Source organism: Pogona vitticeps, chromosome 4 (assembly GCF_051106095.1).
Source record: "Pogona vitticeps strain Pit_001003342236 chromosome 4, PviZW2.1, whole genome shotgun sequence".
Classification (NCBI taxonomy): Eukaryota; Metazoa; Chordata; class Lepidosauria; order Squamata; family Agamidae; genus Pogona; species Pogona vitticeps.
Window position 1 is genome coordinate 81,704,410 of NC_135786.1, and position 24,060 is coordinate 81,728,469.

Sequence of the window (24,060 nt, forward strand, 5' to 3'; positions counted from 1 at the left end):
AAAAAAACAAAAAAAAAAACAAAAACCAGTACACTTCACTCTTAACAGGTGATTTCCCCCCTCTAAAAATATGGGGGCTGGGAGGTGAATGGGAATCTGTTGCTGGTAGTTTCAGGGACACTGTTTGCTGCCTGCTGCTCTACATAGTACAGGCCATATGTGCTCAGGACAGATGTGAGCACTAAATTACTGTGCTGGCAGAAAGGTGGTTGACAAGAAATTGTTTCCCACCATTTTCTAAATAAATAAGCCAACCAATAAACAAACAACCAACCAGAGAGGAGAGAAATAATATTGACAAAATCCTTTGTTCTCTCTCCGAAACACATTTCTTTGAGAGGCAGCCAGCCTTGTGTTTTCAAAAATGTTGAGTGCTCATTCGTTCTTCATCCCTATATGTACTGTTGTTGTTCCCTGCCATCAAGTTCCTTCCAACTTTGATGGTGATCCTGCTATGGTTTTTGAGTTATGTGAGATGTTCAAGGAGTGGTTTACCAGTGCTACCTTCCAGAGTTTCCATGATCAAGTGAGGATTTGAACCAAGGGCTCACTATAATACATTGGCTCTTTTATGTATTGTTAGGTGTAGCGTAAATATCTGCACATCTACCAATTGCTCATTTCGCCTCCAATCTTCATTTAGAGATTGGGGGCAAAATGATGTAATTTTATGGTAATAAAATATAATCCAATTTTTTCGGCTTTTCTGTTTCTTTTCTGGTAAAATGTAGCTTTATGAAAAGTGGCAGGGCGATTCCTGACCTTTTTGCTAGATTAAGTGTAGTATCTATTCTTATCAGTTCAATATCAGAAATGTCCTCCGCTTGAAGGCTATTAAATGAAGACTTATGTAGATGTTTTTCTCATGGGGCCAATAGTTATTAATAAAAATAACTGCTTATGTTAAATTGGTAAATGGGAATTTATTCCCATTCATGCCCTTTTGTGCAACCAACTAATTAAAAAAAAACCCATTGAAATGTCACTTTAGGAAACCCTTGAGAGTTTTCATCTTAGTGGCTTGATCCAGAGATCTCAATTGCTTACTTAGAGCTCTTTTAAATTGTAATAGCCTGTCCAAGCTATTCCTCTGATGAACAGAGAATAGTATTCTCATGTGTGCAAGAACTTCCCGTGAATATCAAATACATATGTAGAACACTGAACAGAGCCCCTAGTCTGTTTTCCCCTCAGTTGAGTAAGTCTTACAATTTTCTCTTTTACATTTGCAGCGCAAGGCTGTGATTGTATTTGGCTTCGTGGTGGCATTTCTGCTTCTGATCATTGTCCGCCTTACAAATGAATTTGACTTTCCTCTGCTGCTCAACTGCTTTGGAGAAGCCACTGTCAAATGGATGCCATTTTCTTATATACAGAGACGACCTCTAAGGACACACTATGGCTATATTAATGTGAGAACACAAGAGGTAAGCATTCATATCAAAGCGTATTTAATATAGAAAATGCACTGGCTGGAATCTAGCAGAAAACATATGCCAGTATAAGTCAGTTGATGTAAATTTTAGTCGTGAATTGCTTCAAGTTAAGAAGTTAGCATAGGTGTGTTTGCTCTTGCATGCTAAGTCATGCAACTAAAATATGACAGCAAATGGCTACATCAGCTTCTTACGTTGTGGCAATTCACACTGAGATTTATGCCAACACACTTAAGCCGGCTGGCATAGGTCATAGTCAACTGTACAACTGGAAAGTGGGAAGGCCTATGTAGTATAGCTGTATTTTTGAAATGATAAGTAATTGATCTAGTTATCGTATACTGTACATCTTTTGCTCTCGTTAGATGATTTTGCCCTCCTGGACCCTGCTGTGCACCACATAGATTCCCCACCACCGTTGTCAGTATTTCCCTCCATCTGCAGGTCTTTCCTCAAATTTTATGTTAAACATGGCTTGTAGGGAGTGGGCATCTTCTTTTAGAGGAGAATCATGCTTCCTGGGGGCTTCTTTGCTAAAGCGAAACATGGAGTCCTTTTATGACTTATTTAAAATTCTTCTTTTTTTAAAAAAATGGTGGGTTGATACATAAGGCCTATGGTCTTGTGAAGCCCTCCCTCGTTGAAAAAAAAAGCTGTAGGAGCTTTAGCCATTTTCACTGAAGACAAGAGGAATAGGTAAACAAACAGTAAAATTGTTTCAGATACTGTCAAACAGCAAGAAAAAATTGTGGTTTTTTTCCCCTGAATTCACTGGGAACTTATTATTTTACTTTTTTGGGGGGAGGTTAAGTTGGCCTTTCTTCAACAAATGGAACTTCTTCATAAACACATATAATTAAAATGTTCTCAGCCATGTTTAGTACAAACTGCATTGAGTGGAAAAACAAGTCTTGGCTACTTGGCTAACTTTCTTTATGGCTCTTTATGGGTCTATTGTTCTCCTTAGTCTCTTGGAGTTGTCGCTATAGCAACAGTTATAAGAGAACATTTAGCTGGAGATTCTCTTGAAGTCATTTAGTGCTGCATCTGCTTTGGATTTGGGGTTTTGCAGGTTGGAATATAGGGTTATTTCAGAGTTTTATTAGATTTAAATTGTTAAACTTTTCTAAGATCTAGCATAAACTTAAAGAGATGGAGAGGTACAGTTCAGTTGGATACAATCCTGTACACATTCCAGCATAAAATCACAACACATTTCTTGTGTGTGTCTACTCAGACATACGTCCCTTTAACTATTACTGCACTTACTCCCAAGTAATAGCATACAGGATTAGAGCTCTAATCTTCAAGTTAGGAATGTGACTTTTAAAAGACTATTCTGAATGCCTAATTTTAGCTGATGTACTGAAGGTATTTTAATTAGTAGCCCTAATTAATTACTTAACCTCTGTCACCCTCTTAATTAATCTGGATGAAATATGTGCAGTGAAATAAACAGAAGAAAAATCAGTTGCAACAATTAGTTCTACAGGATTTTAAGGATAAATTGTATAGGAGAGTTGATGTGAACTTCTGTAATTTAAAAAAGAATTATATATGCTGAAGTAGAATCTTTGTTACTGTTTTTGTTTCATACACCGTCATGGAGGTTTCTAAACCAAGCTCAGATTCTGTCTTACCTTCCTTTAAGCATGGGAATCAAGGCCAAACATCAGTGGCTCCCAAATGGTTCTCCATCTAGTCATGAACCCAGATCAAGACTGCAGTACTGTGTGCTCTCAGACCAGGATGTGGCCAAGGTATATATCTGGATTTGGGATATGGATGTGGCTAGGAATGGGAAAGTCAATCTTTTCCTTACTGCTCTGGTTAAATCTTAAATTGCAGCCTTGGAGTTTTTCTCTATCACAATAATTGCTTAGCTGTGCAAAATATAAGTAAAATTCTGCACACTTTCTCTTTAAATCAAAAGGAAAAGAAGTGAAAAATATCTAAGGTATCAGAGTTTGGGATGTTTCACTTAATCATATATATATATACCCAAATTCTCTTATACAATATACCTCGGCCAGCCCAGGAGAGTGTTATCTCTGGTAGAAGCTAATTAAAGAATTCCTGTTTCAAATTTGGGTTGTGTGTGACTATTTTCATTACATATTTGTTGTGCCTCACTTGAAGCTGAAGGAGAAAACTTTACTTAGAAGCAATCTGCTGCTCCCATTGATCTCACTCCTGCTATGCTAGGATACTGGCCGTAAACTATAATTTAATCTCATAGTTTGTCATGTCCAGGAAGCACAGGGTGAATAAATGTATTTCTTTTCTCGTGACCTTATTCTATATGATTTTTATAATTTTCCTCCTACTCCAAGATTGTTTTTTCTTGCCACAACTCTTGATTCTCTTGTTTTGCTTTTGCTTTTACTCCCCATTTATTGTTTCAATTTTGTAAAGTCTTGTTTATTGATCTATTGATCAATTCTTCTTCCATACCATAATTTTCTCTCTGCCTAGAAAACATTACAATTAGGTGGGATTATTGTCTCCAACACCTAATATGTTAGAAGTATCTTTTTGGAAATGGTAGATTTTTTTTATAACAGTGTAATCCTAAATCAAAGATCCACTGGTTGCATTGGGCTTGGCATGCACAGAAGCCATGTGTCTCAGCACAATAGCCCTTGGGTGACAGAACTCATTTGCATTGACTGATCTCAGCGATTGACAAACCAGAAGACAAGGCAAAGAGGGGATTGGGTGAAGGAGGAGCTGCATTATGGGAGTCCGAACCTCCTATGGCCACTATAGTAGTACAAAGTTAGGCCACAATAGTTTCTAGCATCCTAGGCTTCAATACAGGTTCAACTAGCTGACTCAGCTGTCAGCCATCTTGCTTCGTTAGGAGAGCATCCCAACACGAATGTTTCAACATGGAGGCATTAGCAATTCTTGCTCTGTTATTCTTTTTTTATAGCTACATAAATTTGGACACAAAAACGAAATTATTCTCCCAGACCAAGTCAAAATGCCAAATCCTTTTTTGTATTCTGAAAATTAGGAAATGGACAGGGGGGTGGGAGGGGGAAAGACTTTTTTTAAAATGACACGTAGATCTTGGTGGCATCTCATATTGAATTTACTGACATATTATGAGGGACTGCTTATTTTCCTTTATAGGATTATTCAATAGGATGTACTGCCAGTGGTCTTCATCAAGCACACAGGGTATAAATTCCAAATAGTTCAAAAATTAGGCCAGATGTGATGCTCATGGTTCTTAAACCAGACTGCCAACAGAACAAGATGGAGTTTGCAGATTCCAAGTGACACCGAGGTGTCAAACGTACTGATTTACAGTCTGCTTATACGTAGGCCAAAATGCTGTTGCACAGTTCTGTTGTATCATCAGTGGCATTTTGCCACTGGCTAAAGTCATATCGCTGCCAATTAAAGGCCAGTTTGAGGTTCACAAACTGCTATGTACCTTCGCATAATTCTGCTTTAAGCCTACGAGGAGGTGATGGATAGATCTGCAAGGTCAGTAGTCCATTGTTTGCACTGAATTCTGGACGGAGCTTACCTTGCCTCTTAGGGGTTTTTTGTCATTCAATAAAGTTATTGCCTAACGCAGAACATTTTTTCTCTGGACAGACTGCATGGCTGCTTTTTTTTTTAACTTGCACAATAAACCTGTCAGTTCCTGGGTGCCAAAAGTCTCCTTTTTAAACTGCAGTTTTGTATCCTGGTGTCTTGATCCCATCCTAGATGTAACATTTTTTTCTTACTTTAGTTGTCTTTTTTCCTTAAGGCAATTTTTAATTTTCAGTACCTCATCCTCTGAACAGTGAATTGTTCTTCTAGCTGCAGTTCTTCAAAGAGCTATGCAAGCCTACCTACGCTTCAACATCCCCAGATCTTGTAATGAATATCTGTACATATCCTCTTGACTGTGTGATGTTATAAAAGCACAGTATCATATAAAACGGGTTCTAACATGTAAAAACTGCCTGTCAAAAGCTATGTGAACAGCAAAAAGTGTTTAGTGAAATTAATCCTTTGCCTGTATTGAAATGACACCAGTATGACTTCCATTTAAAACTCATTAAGAGCATCAAGTCTTATGTTAAGGAAGCTGGAAAAATGAAATTTGTGAGAATTTGAGTGTGTTTACTGGAAGTTTTGTCTGTGGTACATATATTTTATATTCCGCTGTTAGGGCTCGAGTTCCCTTACCCTTCCTCTGCACAGCATCCCACAGTAATGACAGATTTTTCTTTTCTATCTTGCCTGTTTTTTAACTTTTTATGAATTGACATTTTCCAGCATTTTATTTTTCTGTTTTTTATACTGTGTACATTGCTCTGGGACGTACTTTTCAGAATGAAGGGCACTATAAAATTTGATGCCTGCAATATGGAAATAAATAATTCACTTGGAAGACAATCATACGGTGGATTGTTCTACATAAACTTCTCAGAGTAGGATGGTTGCTCAATAAGCTTTGACATACAGCATCCATTAGAGGTGAAGAAGTATGGTCTTCCAGATACTGTTGGACTGCAAGAGAAGAACTTTGAAAATGTGACCCGGATTGCTCCAAATACTCCTGTTTAGTTGTGTCTAAAAGGGCCCAGCAGAAGAGAAGAGAGGTAGAAGAAGAACCTTCCCCTCCCAGTTCTCCATCCCTAAGCACTTCAAATAGGACTTTGCTTGAAAAGCTAATGAGATGGAAAAAAATGAAAGTAGCCATCTCAACAGTTAAGGCAAATTCTTGGCCTATGGCTATGATGGGAAAAGGGGATAGAACTGAAGATGACAGGAAAAAAAACTTTGAAGTTTTGGTGGCATCTGGTTGGTTTAATCTGATCTATGAGGGCTCTTTTTAAAATGTCCCTGTCTTCTTTGAGCCATTTATATACTGCAAGTGCAACAGTGGCTTCACTGAAAGACTGCATGAGGGGTGTACAGTATGAGACATCTCTGCCCATCTGTAGGGCCTTCAACTAACCTGTTGTCATGATGGAAACTAGGAGTAGCAGGAAACTAGGAGTAGCAGGAAACTAGGAGTAGCAGGAGACTTCCTGGAGCTTAGAAAAATTGTTTTGGACCATAGGTCTTAGACATTTGTCTTTCTGGCTGGAGGATTTGGGGAATTGTAGTCCAAAAATATAATATCCAGGCTCCATGGCTTACAAATACATTCACCTGCTCCCACACCACTCTCCAGCTACGCCAATTAGTTGTATTGGTCGTTAGTGATTAACTGTATTAATTCCTGCAGTTCTTTCTTGTCTAAAAGGAGTGAGAGGGTGTTGGGAGCATTTGTTACCTGCCATGTTCATCCAAACATCTTTCTGCATCAATGGTATCTCTGATTCATTGATGTGTAATAAATAATTGTGGAACACTTAGTACTTGTCTGGAAATTGTATTTCTTCCCTGAGATATAATACGTAGCACTTAATAGGGTGAAATGTAGAGGCAAACTGAGATTGCTGATTTATTGACTATAGCACAGTGAATTGATGTCGGTATTTTTCTAACCATTGTGTTATTTCTACTTCAAGTTACAAGAGACTTGTATCAGCAGACTGATGTGAAAATCTCATTGTAAGATGAGGGACCTATCCAGTTGAAGTCCATGGGACTCCCACTGCTTTCTGTTTTGGAAGTTCAAAATAAAAACTCAGACAGTTATGGTTCCTGTAACTGCTTACTGCTTATATTTGTAAGATAGGGTGTATACATACCTACTCTTCATGCCTATGATTGTCTCATGTCCATAAGAGTGTAAAAGAATCACAGAAACTCTGCATTTTATACCAGAGCTTGGAAATAATGGCTGAAGTCCGTTTGCTTACCATAGTAAGTCATAAGGTTTGGTTCCTCAGTGTATTTCAGAAGTGGAGATACAAGTGTTTTCCCTTTGAGGAAGAGGCCAAATGGATTGAGTTTGCCTGTATAGGGAGCAGGACAATAGATTGACATAATGTACTTCATTGTGCTTGAAGCACTATGGGGCGATATTTTTTATATATATATATATATATATATATATATATACATATATATATACCATATATATATAAATAAACAGCATACTTTTTTTTTTTGCTTTGCATTGAGAGTGCATCAAACTAACAGTGCTAATTTTTAAACAAGTGTTCTGAGCATTGCACTCATGCATATACCTGTACTTTATTCTACATGCAGTGGGACAGATACCCAGGAATGTTGCTGACAGAGAGATTCCAGAAATTTTTCAAACCTTGGGCCTGCATTCTGTTGTGTGTTTTGGTTTCAGTGTTTCCAGCAGTGTGAACTGACGCCAATATTGGAATATTTTGCTGCTGAAACAGAAGTGGCACCCTGTCCTCCACATGCTATGATGATACTAAGGCAAGGTTACGTAGTTTGGCATTTGAAGTAGGCAGGAAAGCCCCCAAAATGCTTCCCCTCCATCCCTGGCAAAAACAGAATAAAATGAAATGAAGTAAAATTTAAAACCCTGAGAAACTATAGTGAATTAAGAGGCCTTTTATTGCCCTTTCATGGCACTCAAAGTCTTCTGCCTAAAGTGACCTCCTCACCTTTCCTAATGGTAGGGCTGGTCCTCCAGGGAGTGATTCAGCCCTTTGTCCTGCCCTTTGTGTAGCGTTTCCATCGCTTGACACTTTATTCTGCACTTATTCATTGTCTGATATGCCAAATGACACAGTAGCTTTTTGTAGGATTTCTGCTTTCATAGGCTTCTTCAGAGTGTGCACAACAAAGAGAAGAATACAATTTCTGGCATTTACTTTTATGTTCTGTGAGGACTAGAGCAGAGTATAGATATTTCAAATTGTGCAGCTCAGGGAAGCAGGGGGAATAACTTGCACTTCCTCCACCCTCTTCCACAAATAACTTAGACTGTGGGGTGTGTTGTGATCCCAACAATGTGGTGGGATATAAAACTGCTCAATGTCTAACGGACAGTATATGTGTTCTGAATCAAGTGTGTTCCGTCTGAACACCCTGTTCCAGAAAACTCTACGTGGAATAAAAGTGAAGTGATCTAAAGTAAGAGTGTGTGTGTGTCTGTGTGTCTGTATGTGTCTGTGTCTGTGTGTGTCTGTGTCTGTGTGTCTGTGTCTGTGTCTCTCTGTGTGTCTGTGTTTAACTGTTTAACTGTTTAAGTGCATGCTTCTTCTAACTCTACAACTTCCACCCCTCTTTCTCAAAGACAATTGGAATGCTTCCTTTTCTCTGAACTTTTTCTTCTTCTTGATATTCCATCAAGTCAGTTCTGACTTATGTTGACCCTTTTGAGGGCTTTCTAGCTGTACAATTTTTAGAAGTGGTCTACCATTTCCTTCATCTGGGGCATTATGGAGCTGTGCAGCCTGTCCAAGGCTAAACAGGATGGCTGTTGTCCTACAAGCACAGTAAGGGGTTGAACTACCCAGTTCCCTTGGAGGTGCTCCTTCACACTGAGCTATGCTCCTATGATAGGTCGGAAAGCTATACAGTACTACTCTGCAGATATTAGCTGCAAAAAATTTTGAACTCTGTGTCAGGTATGGATTGGGAAAGGCTGTCAGTCTGCTGTATTGATAACCCTGAAGTCATTTTTAAATGACAAATGGTAAGATAAAAAAAAGGTTTGTATAAAAATTATTTTTTTAAAGTACAGAGCAACCCAATACCTTTCGTTTTGGTCAATGTAAGTTAATTGGTTCATGCCTTGGCCATACATTTTCAACATACAAATCCTTGATCTCCATAGAACACCTTTGCTAGGTAGATAGAGAATGGAGATAGAATGGGAATATGTGGTTGTACAGTGGACCCTCTACTTACGGAATTAATCTGTATTGGAACGGTGGCTGCAGGTCGAAAAGTCTGTAGGTTGAGTCTCCATTGACCCTACAGTGCATTGAAAACCAATTAATCCGTAACCGGCCGTTTTTGTTCCATTTTTGTTCCATTTTTTTTCTGGTCTGTAGGTCGATTCTTCGGCTGCAAGTCGAACCTAAATTTTGTGGCCAGAGAAGTCTGTAACTCAAAAAGTCTGTAAGTCAAGGGTCCACTGCACTTGGGAATGTCCTTTGGAAATTCCCTCATTAAAGGGACAGAACTGGATCCTGATCCTCACTAGAGACTGCTTGATAGATCAGACAGTGCCACAAAGCTTTTAAACTCCTGCCCATGTTATACGCTGCATTCCTGCAAGTTTGAAGAAGATATCCAGGCTCCCTCTTCATTACACATGTAATATGCAGGGAGATCAGATGTGTGCTTTCTAGCTCCTTTCTGCATGAACATGGAGACCTTTTTCTGCATGGAGGTGTTGTTCTGTCCACCAGAGGAAGCATCAGGAGCCTGGTTACAAACTCAAATAATCTATATTGTCCTCTGTCACAGAGAGATGAACATTTTCTGGAATATGTACTGATATTTTAAGCTTACATTGTCAACAGATTTTTTTAAATTTATCAATGTAAATTCGGTTTCAGCCTTAGCATTCAAAACTAGGGCAGTCATTCTTTGTTTCTGAATAGATGAAACACAAAAAGTGTGCATTTATTGTGTGATATTTCATTATAACCTGCCCCTTTCCTTTCATTCCTCAGACCCCTCCTCAGCCTGTATATTCATTTGTTTTCAATGTCTTCTACTTTACATTTCAGTGTAGAACCTCGGTTGGTTGGTTTTAAAGGGTGATAGGAAGAAAATACCAGATTTAATTAATATCTCACTATTCCATCAGTATTAGTTACATCTGCCAGCGTAAAGCTAGTAACATAAATTTCATAGGTAAGTTGCCACGTTGAGTCACATAGATGTTTCCTGTTGTGTAACAGTAGCATGACTTAGTGTGCAACAGGAAATGCCTACACTGACTTCTTAACATGGCAGTTTATTTCTGAAAATGGCATCAGTGTTGCTACACCAGCAGAAATATACAATAGAATTCCAGCCATTACAATGCAATTACCAGCTATGTTATCCACAGGCTGCCAGGTAAGCATGGAGATGCTTTGCATGAGGTGGCCAGCTGAGGTAAACTGGTGTGTATATCATGTGTGCTTTGCTTTTGGCCTTACTCATATATATATGAGTAAATTAGTTGTCTAAATGGCTGTTGTGAAGAATTAAATGTGAGGTAGGACTCAACAATGATATGTCCTCTGTGCTACAACAGACCAGAGTGACACAAGGCAACATTGTCAACCAGGTGAAAAAGGAGACAGTCATGCCCACATTTGATCTAGCATGAAATGATGATGTGCCATGATCATACATAACAGTGCAAAGGGTTCTGAGGGGGACACAGTCACACCAAAGCCTTTTTCCTCCCATATGACCATCACTTCATTCTATCACAGCTCTATAAGACAAAATCTCCATACAGTCTATAAAAAGAGTTCGTCTGAACTTTAGGAAGGAGAAGAATGTTAGCATTGCCCTTCCCTGTTGTGGAGAGTGAGCAACTGCAGATGAAAGCATCCTTTACACATGGAGCTCTTCCTTGCAATTGAGGACCCTGAAAAATCAGTGTCATGTGGAGAGGATCCTACATGTAGAAGATTTTCTCCTTATCAGACAGTTGTTTCCCATATAAAAATGAGGTGGGGGCAGAATTGTCTTCCCATCTCACCGTTCCAAGTGGTTTTTTAATGTTTTTTTGTTTTAAACTTACCTGAATAGGGCTAAAAGGACTGTAGTATTTGGGATATGATACTACAGTGTTGGGGATATGAGATCAAACTAAAGACGTATCTATCTGGTCAAGAACATTGTTTCCCTTAGTCACCAGTGAGAAAACTCTAGGAAGCCCACAAACAAGGCATGAAAAACTTAAGCTTCTTCTGTTGTTGCGCTCCTGCAAATAGTCCTCAGAGATACGCTGACTTTGAATTCAGAGGTTATATACAGGCATCTTTTAAAGGCAAGGTTACTTACTTTGGCATCTGAGGGGGAAGGTGACTTCTCTTATTGTCAATACTAGTAATGATTTTTAATATAAATGTGCAGCAGTGTGCAAGGTACATTCCACAGAGGCAGCTAAAGATCAAGATTCGTTAAACTGAAACATTATAGCTTGTTTTACACATAACTCAAGGTGACTTCAATAGAACAACTTCTCACATACAGTTATGTAATTGAGAAGGGCAGGCTCTTTAGACAATTCATATAATCAATATAAACATGAGATTAGTTCACTATTGCAGAAGACTGACTGAATAATAATGCCTGGAACACTTTGCCGACATCAATCACTCGCTTTCTTATAAAATTTTTATCTCTGTTGCTCTTTAAGAACTCTCACACATTTTACTGAAGTGGAAAATCATCTTTCATAATTTATTATCTTTCATAATTTAACCTCCCATCCCTACGGTATCTCTGGTTTGGTTGTTCACCTATCACATTTCTTTACCTTTAGACATTTCCATATTATTATAATTAAGACAGAATTGTACATTGTATAACATCCCTCTAAATGTGGTCCCATAAATGCTTCATGAGTTGTATAGATATGGTGAGAGCAAAGTGTACTCCATGTTGCATAGTGAGCCTTAATAAATAACCCTGGAGATGTTTAATTTAAGAGTAAATTAGTCTGTCAAGCTCAGTGGAGTTCAAACCTCTCTGCAGTAAGCTTGAAACTTGCCCATCGTGTAGTAAACCCCATACAGTGTAATTGCATCTGTTTTGAAAGTCAAATCCAAGAGGAGAATAAGGCAGGACTATAACAGTGAAAATAGAAATGCAACAATTTAAGGAAGAAGGAAGAAACTGTAGCTCATACAAACCCTCCAAGGCTACTATTATACATTGATAATGTTACATTTCCCTCATCTTTGTGTAAGACATGGCTACAAGATTTACATCATGTAACAGGAGAATGTAAGGAGAAACAATTCTAAGGAAGAAAAATGCACTGCTGTTAATCTTCCTAATACAGTGGGGTCTTGACTTAAGAACGGCTTCAGTTAAGAACATTTTGACTTAAGAACCACTCTCATAGGAAAATATTGACTTGACTTACATACTTAGATTTGAGTTAAGAACTGAAAAAACCACGTGGGAGGCAGGGAAAGTGCAAAATTTGAACTTTCAGTTAACTGTTGGCCAGTGAAAAGGGTGCCTGTCTGCTTCCTCACTCCTCCCAGCGTTTAGAGAGTGGATTGGGAGTCTTCAGACTGCCTGGTACTGCCTGGACTGTATTTTCCCTGCCTTCCCTGAACCTTTCTTGACCTAAGGAAAAAAGAAACAAAATATCCCCCTCTAGGGGTCGAAGGCAGAATAGCAGCTTCCCATTAGTTTCTATGGTCGGAAAAGAGCAGATACGGATCAAATGGTTTTCAATGCATTCCTATGGGAAATGCAGATTTGACCTGAGAACTTTTTGACTTGAGAACCACCTTCCAATACGGATTAAGTTCTCAAGTCAAGACCCCACTGTAGTCTGTTATAATCCATAATTAACAGTGAGAAAAAATTTGAGCCTTGTGGGTTCTTGCTTGAAGAAGTTGACAAAATGGTGCCTAAAAATGTCTCTCTGAAAGATGCAAACCAAGCCTCTTGAAAATACAAGAAATCAGTATTGGTTTTTTTTTTCTGGTTCATGAGCATTCTTTGATCACCACCACCAAAGTCATAGACAGATGTAATCATTATTACGGATAATTGTTTATGCCCTGATAGAAGCAAGAGGCAATCAAAAGCAGTGTTCCTGTGTGTCTTGCACCTATTTCAGTGCACAGGAAACATCCTCATAGCACTCTATTGGTGGTTCTGCCTAAGATATAAGACATGATAGTCTCATTTGCGTTATCTATATATGCTCTGAGATCATCTTCTCATCCCTCAATTCTGCTACTAGTGATGAGGTGGGTATGATATATTCTAATGTTGGTAGTGCATGGCCAGGACTGCTTAAAAAGATGAAAACTGAGGTCAGTCAAGGTGGAGTTACAGCTTTCTCTAATTGTGGAGGCTTTTTGGCCTTTTGGGTAAGATCAAGGGTAATTGTAGCAAAAGAGACAAAAAAAAACATTTGAAGTACAGCTCCTCACAGTCAGTTGAAGTGGCATTGTATTATATTCAAAATGATGGTGCTTTGCTGTCTGGCAGAATGAAAGTTAAATTTGATGTCATGAAAACCTGGAATGCCAGTTTGATGATTATCAGGCTGTTAAGTGTTTTGCACATGTTCCAGTCAAATTTTAGCTTCTCCTTCTTCAGGTACCTGACGTCAGATATCTTAATATCAGATAGGGATAAACCCAGCCATGAAAATAATGAAAGGACCTCAATTGTTTCCAGATTTCCAATATCCCCTGTACTGAATAAGGCTGGCTGCATATGTAACAAAATACTCCTCCAAAAAGTCTTATGTCTCATCTTCAGGTGTACTTCTGCTTGCAGTGCTGACCCTCGGTGCTTTGTCAGTACAACATGGATACTAAATTATGGATGCCGGGGACTACCAGCTGGTGACTTGGATGCCACTTCTGTACTTTTTTCCAATTTTGATTCTATAATTCTTGAAATTATATATTGAATTTCCTAATGCAGCAACATCAACTGCCTTTGCCTATCTTTGCCAGCCAGATTGTTAACTGGGGCTGGTTACAGGGATCACATAACTCCCCTGTTACTCCAGCTGCACTGATTGCCAATCAAGGTAAAGTGCTGGTTCTTACCTACAAAGCCCTAAATGGCTTGGGACCAGTCTATCTCAAGGACTGCTTCTCCCTTTATGAGTCTGTCCTGGTGTAACATCATCAGGGGAGAGAGCGTTCTCTCAGTCCCATAATCCTCACAGTTGTTTTTGGTTAGAGCATAGGAGATGGCCTTCTCCGTCACTAGCAGGCGGAGAACATTCTTGTTAGGTAGGTTTTCCTTGGTGACTGTCTGTCTGGGAGGGGTTTTAAAATGAGTGTTGTGCCTTGTTGCTTTGAATGTGTTCTTGGTGTTGATTATTTCTACAGATTTAGTGTGGTATTTGTTTGAGTGTGGTATTTGTTTAATATGAGCATGTTTATTGTTTTTAGCTTTTAAATATTAAATATTGTCTTCTTATGATGTAAACCACCTAGGGTCCTTTTAAAGGATAGGGTAGGGAGCAGAATGGCTCTCATCTCTCTCTGTCTCTATACATACATACATACATACATACATACATACATACATACATACATACATACATACATACGTATGCATAAACATATATATATATATATATATATATATATATATATATATATATATATATATACACACACACACACACACATATATACATATACATGTATATGTATATTTATGTGTGTGTGTGTGTGTGTGTATGTATGTATGTATGTATGTATGTGTATGTATATGTATATGTATATGTATATGTATATGTATATGTACTGTATATGCATGTATATGTATGTATGTGTGTGTGTATATATGTGTGTGTGTGTGTGTGTGTGTGTGAGTAAAATAGTTGTGTTTTCTGTTTTACCAGATCTAGCCATTAGATTATTGGCATAGATAACTTAACCAGTGCCTTCCCTGCAGGAATAGTTTATCGGCTTGATTCCAGTTTTTCTCTAAGGGCCAATGGTCATGCAGCTTCAGGTTGGGCTGGAAAAGCTTCCTGCAACACTCAGTGGTCAGCAACTTCCTAGCTGATGAGAGATTATTTTATGAAACCTAATTTATGATATAATGTGTCCATTAAGGTCACCTAAAATGGTTTCAGACCCTCTAAATTACTGTGATTCTACATGTTTTAGATTTAGGTAACATGGTGAGGGAACATCCATTTGAGTTACAGCCACAGTTAACACTGTACATGTGGCATTTGGAATTCACTATTTATCTCCAGATTATTCAGGATAATCAGTAATATTAATGTAGATCCTCAAGTGCTATTTGATGCCCAGTTTAATTTTAAACTTCAAGCTTTGATCCGTGTATAATAACTTCCTGAAGGTGTAGTCTATGTCACTTTCAGTGGAATTTAAATCTATGGCAGTTGGTGTACCAGCAGCTATCTAGACTTTCGTCCTGTCCTGTTAAGATGCATTTGGTCCTAATACATCTGAATGGTTTCATTATGAAACACACTAATATTTTAAAAGAATTGTTTTTCTGTTAAATTTTCCCACACCATTAATATGAAGGCTTGTGAAGAACATTTTCTCTCCATGTAAAATAAGTTTGCTATTTATTCCATTATTCATGATAATAGCAAGATTAACACAGTATTTCTGTTTAGCTGTCTGTCATCATAAAATAAAGTTTTGTGAGAATATCTAAGGTAGTGTTTTTTTTTAAAAAAAATTGACTGTTCATTTTATTATATTTAGTTTTGTTTCCTGTTTTACTAGCTCTAGCTATTAGATTATTGGCTTAGAAGGCCCTCCCTAAACTCCATGGTCAAATCAGGGTGGATTTAATTTAAATCATGATTTAAATTTTTTAAAATTGGATTTTTTCATGATTTAAATAACAATGTTTTTATTAAAATCATGATTTAAGTCATGACATAAATTTGCATTTTATTCACCCTGATTACAGTAGAAAAAAGGGCCATGTTTATTAAATATTAAATATATTAAACATTAACTTTCTTGCTCTCTTCCACCCCCATACCCCCTTTGGTTGCCTGTCTGCCTTTAGCAAGCCTTAGTTTAATAGAAAAAAGAAAAAAAATAGAATGGGAAAAGGAAAGCAGATCCAGGCACCAGGTTTGTGGAGGAGAGGATTTGAATAGCACCTAGTTTCCCTGCTGCTCTGCCTCTCTAACTGAGTGAAATGGCTTGAAATAGAATGATTACAAACCCCGCTGCACTGCTTCATGTGATCACACATCTGAACTAATGCTAATGCATTCAGTTCCAAAAAAGTAGAAGGCCCATGGGCGGAGAAAAAATATATATGACTTTTTAGGTGGTGGGGGCGAAATCTCCAAGCTAATTCACATTGTATCATGTAGTCAATGGAAAATAATGTGAATCTACCTGTATTAATTTGGGAACATTTCGCACATTAGTTGTCAGTTGAGATCCCCTTAGTTTGGTACAAAATTGCATATCAGAATCAAATCCCCCAACCCAAATGGCTATGGTATGTGAGAAGTCACCCTGATAGACAAAAATGCTTATGACTTATCCTCCAACTGTAGAGTAGATAATTTTGGACAAGAGCAGGAATGGGAAATATGCAGCCCCTCCCCTGATATTGTTGGACTGCAACCATGGTTCTGCTAATGAAGGTTTCTAGGAATTGCAATCCAACAATACTAGAAGGAACCATGTTTCCCACAATTAGATGAGGATGCAAACCATATTTTAGTATAGAATAGACTCTTTAAGTTCTTTGCAAAGCAGTACTGAGGATGCTAGCTGTACAATGCTTCCAGTTAGGGAAGTTATTTTTGTATATAGGGAAGATTTTTGGATATAAACACAACAAATGCATCCACATGTTTGCATGTTGACTGTAGCAGCCAAATAAGTTGAGTTTTTGTTTTGAACTTGATGTCCTCTCACTTCAATGTGCCGTTTTGAATTTTTCATCTAACAGCACTCTAAACGGCAGGAGTGAATAGCTTTAAGTTTAATAAGCCATGTTCAAGGGGACAAAATACCAAACAACATTTAAGCTGATAGTGACTAAAACTGCCAGCATAGTTGTTAGTTCACTTGAAGAGTGAGCACTAAAGTAGGGAGGCATAAATATTGCAGCACTAATATGTTCCACTGGGATTGTGAATCCCTGTTGTGAATACATGAATGGAAGATGGAATAATAATGTATACATGAGAAATAGGGATGGTTTATTTCTTTATTTAGTGGAAATATTTGTATGTCACGTTTCCTCCAAAGAGCTCAAGGAAGCTAACCATAACGTGATTTATGTTATTAGTTTAAAACAGTTCTTATAATACAACAGTAAAACACCAAACTCCAGGAAAAACAACATAATTTCACTTGAAAAACATTGAAATCTACAAGTGGAAAGCTGGGACAAGAATAGAACAGTAAAGTGCCAAAACTACGGCAGAAAATGACATAATTGTATTTTGCAAATATTCAAAATATACACATGAAAAGTCATTGTAGGAAGATAGTGGTAAAACACCACCAAACCAATAGCAGAATATAAGAGAATGTTATTTAAAGAATATTCAAAATCCTGAGCCAGAAAGAAAGCATTCACATGCATTCCTATAAAGGAAGGTTTTCATCAACTGATGAAAAGCCAGTGGAGAAAAGGCAAGAGGTGTTTCCCTTGAAATAAGGTTTTAAAGCCTGCGCATGCTCACTAGAACGTGTTATGAATCTACATAAATTGGATGTGCTGTATTTTGAGTCATGTCATTGGGTCATCTAACCACTATTGTCTACGCTGACTCTAGCTCTGGACTGAACTCAGCTTTAGGTTGGACCTAGAACTATTAACTATTTGCATGTGCCATCTCTAAACACTAGACCTAGCCCTTAAAAGAAGAGGTGGGAAACGTGGCTTTCCAAGTGCTCTTAACTACAGTTCCCTTTGACTCTAGTTTTTGGGCATTCTTGTTGGAGATGATGGAAGGTGGTGTTCAACAAAACCTGAACGTCAACAGATTCTCCACCCCTTGAAACATGGTGGGAAGATGAGGCTGCCAAATTCAGGTATATGTGTACAAGTAGGAGCAATCTGTATCGGACCCAAATAGTGCATTTATGCGAACAAGACATGTGCATCAATAAAAAATAGATAATGGCATTTGAAGCAAAAATGCCTCCATGAATTTTCTCAAGACATACTGCTATAAATGGATTTCAATGCACATAAAGGCAAACATGAATGCAAATTTTACATGTTGCTCCCTGTGCAGCAACAGAGATATCTTAGACCTCAATGGATAAGATATTTACAACTCAATGGCTCATGTTCAGAACCATGAACAGCTGTGCTGCAAACTGAAAACACATATCTTGAGTAAGACAAGCAGGCTGAAAATTATGTGCTGGCAGTTAACATTTTTATTTGTACACACTGCTATGCAAAGCTGAGAGGAAATATCACTCTTCTAGGATTAATACATTTTGCAGCATAAATGGAGAAAATAGGCTGTCGCAGAGGACGATACTGCTGATTATAAATATCCCCCCCTCCCCGTTTCCCCTTCAGCACTGGTCTAAAATGACAACAATCAATACACGGGAGATTTTGTTGCCAAGTTAATTATATTTCCTTGGCGGTATGGGTGGCCAGTTTAATAATCTTGAGTAGCCAAATGGATCCGTCTTCTGGAAGAGAAAGAGGGAAATACAATCATCTTTGAAATTTCCTATATTAAACTCCTACGATGGCCATATATCTAAGGCAACCTTTGTAACACAGAATGTCTGTCAGCCTCAAGCCTCATCCTTATTGGTACAGCTATGGAAATTGGGTAGCTAAGTCTTTTGAGAGAGCATCACAGAATGTGAATGTTTGCAGGAATTGGGTTTATTTGATATATACCTCCTAGACCCAAAGGCAGTGCCTCCAGCGATTTCATGTGCAGCCTTATGGAAGCATCTCCACCTTCTGTTCTCTATTCTCTGAAGTCCAACAAACAGCCAGGAGGTCAAAATCATTGTTCTGCTATCTTACTTATGTATGGCAAAATCTAAGCTGTCTGCACTGACATCACAAAGAGACTTTACCTATCAAAGGAAAAAATTATTTCTTCCCTGGAATGTTCCACTGTCAGAGATGTAAACTCTTTCCATTTATGCATTTACTTACAATGTTTATGTGCATCTCAATATTACCTCTTTGGCAGCTTACAACGGAAGTTGCAGAACAGAATTTTAACCAGTGTGTTATAAGTAACCCTATCACTTTTAAAGCATTATGTCTAAGCTTTGTCTGAGTGCTTCATGTGGCAAATGCAAAGCTGCCAAATATTTATTTTTTATTTTTTAAAACTCCCAAGTAGTATAACCAGCAGGCATGTACCTTTGTCCAAAAAACAACTTTTCCCCTGACCTGGGCAATATGATTGCTGCATGTAGATATTGCAGTGCTTTCCACTGTAAAAGTATAATGTGTGGCTGCATACTACTTTTCAGAGTGACCAAATTGGGGATTCTCAATGTATGTGTTTAAAGATGTGTGGCCATGTATATTTCCCACTTATAGTGTATATGACTATTGAAGGAAATATAAGAATTAGAGATGGGGACAAATTAAAAAATGAATCACCAAATTTGTTGCAAAACTCACTAATTCATCAATTTGTGTTCATATGAATCAATGCCCCTGACAAATACAAATCACTGAATTTTAGTGATTTCTGATGATTTGTTGATTCATTTGGCTGTAAAACGGCCCCCAGGCACCTAGAGACACCAAAATTGCAGGGAAATTTCCCATGACTCTCCTCTACAATCCCTCCAAGTTTGGTGAAGATTTGGTTCACTGTCCTGGGGGGAACCACTTTGTAGATGTATAACTTGGACGTGCAAAACCCAAACTTTGCTAAACTTGCAGAGCTTGTAAAGGAGACTCGGGGAAAGCTTCCCTGTGATTTTGGTGTCTCAAGGTGCTTGGGGGATGTTTCATAGGGTTTTTAAAGGCAAAAACAGATAGACAAATTGATTCATTGATCGATTCATCAGGAAAAAAATCATAAATTCTTAATTCATGTTTTGTCGACCTTGACAAATCATGGATCAAAACAAATAATCGTTTTTCCAATTTGTGCCCATCTTTATTAAGAATTATAGTAAATGCATTGGTAGCTTGAGGTTGTAGTTATATCTTCTGGAGCCATTTCTGTTACACGAAATTCTGAAATTCAGGATCTTTCTCCTTTTTTGAACGCAGTAGATCGAGCAAAGACATCCAGCACTCCGCCTTGCCCAATGAGACTCGATCTCTTTCAGCCTGTGATGCCTGATATGATGGACAAAGCGTTTGTTTCTTTCCTCAGCTAAGTGGTAGAGATGGTGGTGGCTGACCACGTCCAGGCCCTTTTGGATGAAACCAACACCCTGGATTCATTTCAGTCAGGCTTCAGGCCACGTCGTGGTATGGAAACAGCATTGGTTGCCCTGTTTGATGACCTGCTGAGGGACGCCGACAGGGGCAAAATGTCTCTGTTGGTCCTTCTCGATATCTCAGCCACCTTTGATACTGTTGACCATGGTATCCTCCTGGGGAGGCTCTCTGAGCTGGGAATCGGTGGTCTGGCACCTGTCTGGCTCTGATCCTTCTTGGAGGAATGTCTCCATAGAGTACATCCTGAGGAGAGTGTATCACCTCCATGGAATCTCAACTGTAGGGTTCTGCAGGGCTTGATTATCCCCCCAATGCTGTTTAATATCTACATGATGCGCTGGGTCAGGTCCTCAGGGGGTGTGGGGCTTCGTGTCATCAGTACGCTGATGACACCCACCTCTACATTTTTTTCCAACAACAGTGGATGCCGTTTCGTCCTGTCAGCTCTGTCTGGAGACTGTATTGAAATGGATGCGGGTGAATGGTTTGAGGCTGAACCCGGACAAGACGGAGCTCCTGAGGGTGGATGGCCCCAATGTTAGTGGTTTTGGAAACTCCCTCACTTTCAGTGGTGTGACTCTCACCACAAAGAGTGGAGTTCGCAGCTTGGGGGTCCATCTGGATATGGTGCTTACCATGGAAACCAGTGGTCCACACTGCCTACTTCCATCTTCGGCAGATTGCCCAGCTGGGTTCCTATCTTGATGTTGGGGCCCTTACCACTCTGGTCCATCCGCTTGTAGTCTTGAGATTAGACTACTGTAGTGCGCTCTACATGGGGCTACCTTTGAGATTGATGCGGAAGCTTCAAATGGTGCAGAACGCAGTGGCCAGACTTCTTACTGGGGTGAGAAAACATAAACATGTCTCCCCCACTCTGGCGGCCTTGCATTGGCTGCCCATTCATTTCCACATTGATTTCAAAGTACTAATGATGACATATAAAGCCCTAAACGGTTTAGGACCTCAATATCTAGTGGAATGCCTCCTCCCACCTAGATCTACCCAAATCACTCTCTTTAGCCTGGATGGGCAGCTGAGAGGCCTAACTCCGAGGGAGGCCCTAGAGAAAGAACAAGAAAGTGGCCCTTCTCAGCACTGACCCCTCGCCTCTGGAACAATCTTCCCCCAGAAATGTTTCTGGCTCCCTCGCTGGGTGTTTTTAAGAGCAAACTCAAGATATTCGCGAAGGCTTTCACGGCCGGGATCTAATGGTTGTTCTGGGTTTTTCCAGCTTTTTGTGGCCGGCATCTTCCAAGGACAGCAACCTGTGCTCTGGCTGTCCTCCGAAGATGCTGGCCACAGAGATTGGTGAAACGTTAGGAAGAACAACCTTCAGAACACGGCCAAAGAGCCCGAAAAACCCAGAACAACCAGCAAACTCAAGATCTGGCTCTTTAGGCAGGGCTTCCCTCCTTTCAACACCTAATTTATTTCACCATCCTCAATTGTATTAATGTTGTTATTTTGTTTTATTTTATCATTATTTGGAGTGTTGTTAGCCACCCAGAGTATATTTCGGTCTAGGTGGGTGGGGTATAAATTAAATAAAATTAATAAAATTAAATTATATCCATACTAAAACTTCCATGTTAAGAAAGATCAAGAAAATAGAATAGTTAGGGATGGGATTCAAAGGTGACCCAGAATGATGAATGTCAGAAACAGAAAGAGACCATGAAAATAACCAGATTCACAGCAGTGTAGTCACTATAGAGACAGTTTGCAACCAGTCAACGTACCCTCTACTTTTCAGCTCCACCTCTCTCTTGTGGAACTTCTCCCCTGCATGTGAATGCAACTCTGCCCCCTGCAAATATGCGGGGTTCTGTCATGACCAGAACCAAAGGAGTTGTGTGGTGGAGGAGGAAAGCTGCACAGAGAGAGGCTTGACTCCCATACTCCTTAGAGGGATCCTCCCACCTAGCTTTGTGCCCTTCAAGTGAGAGTTCTGCATAGATCATGTCTGATGCATGTATTGCCTCCTTGTTAAAATCTGGTCATGAAAGCTTAATTGGAGCAGGTTATAGATATCAGGTTCTAATATCCATCAGCCAATTTCAGTGAATTTAAGTGACCCTGATAATTCTTACAGAGTTGATGATGGTATAATCAAAATGTTGTTTCCTCTGGCTATTCTAAGTTTAACCCATGTCAATTAGAGTGCATTTAATGTACAACCTGAAGTGGCTGGATCTGTGCAGTATGGACAAATAAAGCAAAGACTTTGAAAGGGTGAGAACCTCTTAGCTATCTCAATACTGCCTTCTTATCATAGCTAGCTATTGCTGTGGCCCAAGACGAAGCCCAAACTGTGTGCACAAAGGAAATCATAAATGAAAGAGATGAAAGTTGTTGTGATTATCTTAGGGTTCCCAGACTTAATGGCAGTGCATTTGTCTTGCAAGAAAAGAGTATCCATTTCAGTCCTTGCATCTGCATCCAAAAGGAATAGTTGCCAGGTGATGGGAAAGGCTTTTTCAAGTTTCAATGAACAAGGTGGGGCAAGAAGGACAAGCAGTTTGACCTCACATAACATTCTGAGTAGCAAAGGGTACCACTACTGAAACCCGAAGATTTTTCCTGCTTTTAAGCAATTAAGGAAAACTGCAACTGAATTAAATTTAAAAGCCTTGTTGAGTATTTTTGTTGTTGAGTCATTAAGTCATGTCTGACTCTTCGTGACCCCATGGACCAGAGCACACCAGGCCCTCCTGTCTTCCACTGCCTCCTGGAGTTGGGTCAAATTCATGTTGGTAGCTTCAGTGACACTGTCCAACCATCTCGTCCTCTGACGTCCCCTTCTCCTCTTGCCTTCACACTTTCCCAACATCAGGGTCTTTTCCAGGGAGTCTTCTCATGAGATGGCCAAAGTATTGAAGCCTCAGCTTCAGGATCTGTCCTCCCAGTGAGCACTCAGGGTCGATTTCTTCCAAAATGGATAGGTTTGTTCTCTTTGCAGTCCAGGGAACTCTCAAGAGTATACTGGTCCTCATAAAATTTCATGACAGCATGCAGTGAATTACATACAAAAGGAATGTTGTTGTTATGTGCCATCAAGTCAGAACTGACTCGTAGTGACCCTTATAGGGTTTTCAAAGTCATGAGACATTTATGGAGTGGCTTGACAAATTTGCCCCCCCGTGTGTTTCCATGGCAGAGCTGGGGAATTGAACCCAGGTCTTCTGAGTCCTAGTCCATTACTCTATGCCCCTTGAATGTAGTCTCAGCATAATTTAAGGGAAAAAATGTTGAGAATAAAGCAAAGTCCTCAGCCATACGTGTCTAAACAAATCACATTTCAATGGAGCATTTAACCAATTAAAGATAAAATAATTTCTGAAATTATGAAGAATAACCTGACAGTGTCTTTTTTCATGTAATTAATTTAAAAATCTATTTTAGTTTGCTTTGGGTCTGTTTTAGCTGTACTTGCTATTAATTATTTGTCACTTACTAATAGCATTCATTCTGTCAGTCTGAAACCTGCATACCGCTGCAAGATATCTGTAGGCAGTGAAAATGAATGGATAAAAAAAGTGGAAGTCATATTGATTCTTTTATCATCCTGTTTTTAACTCTATTATAGCAGACTTTTTAAAGAGACATGCTTGTTTCTTTAAAAATGATCTGA

General features: G+C 39.0%; 1 protein-coding gene across 3 annotated transcripts in view; it reads left to right on the forward strand.

The window, feature by feature from the left end:
* The window catches only part of ST6GALNAC3 (ST6 N-acetylgalactosaminide alpha-2,6-sialyltransferase 3), a 356,057-nt gene that overhangs the window by 144,115 nt on the left and 187,882 nt on the right, over positions 1-24,060 (forward strand). For 2 of the 3 annotated variants that reach the window (XM_020794696.3, XM_078392996.1), the window contains exon 2: positions 1,233-1,427. The exons of the other annotated variant lie outside the window; for it this stretch is intronic. In XM_020794696.3, the coding sequence (XP_020650355.2) occupies positions 1,233-1,427 (195 nt within the window). The remainder of the gene's footprint in view (positions 1-1,232; positions 1,428-24,060) is intronic. 3 annotated transcript variants of the gene reach the window in all.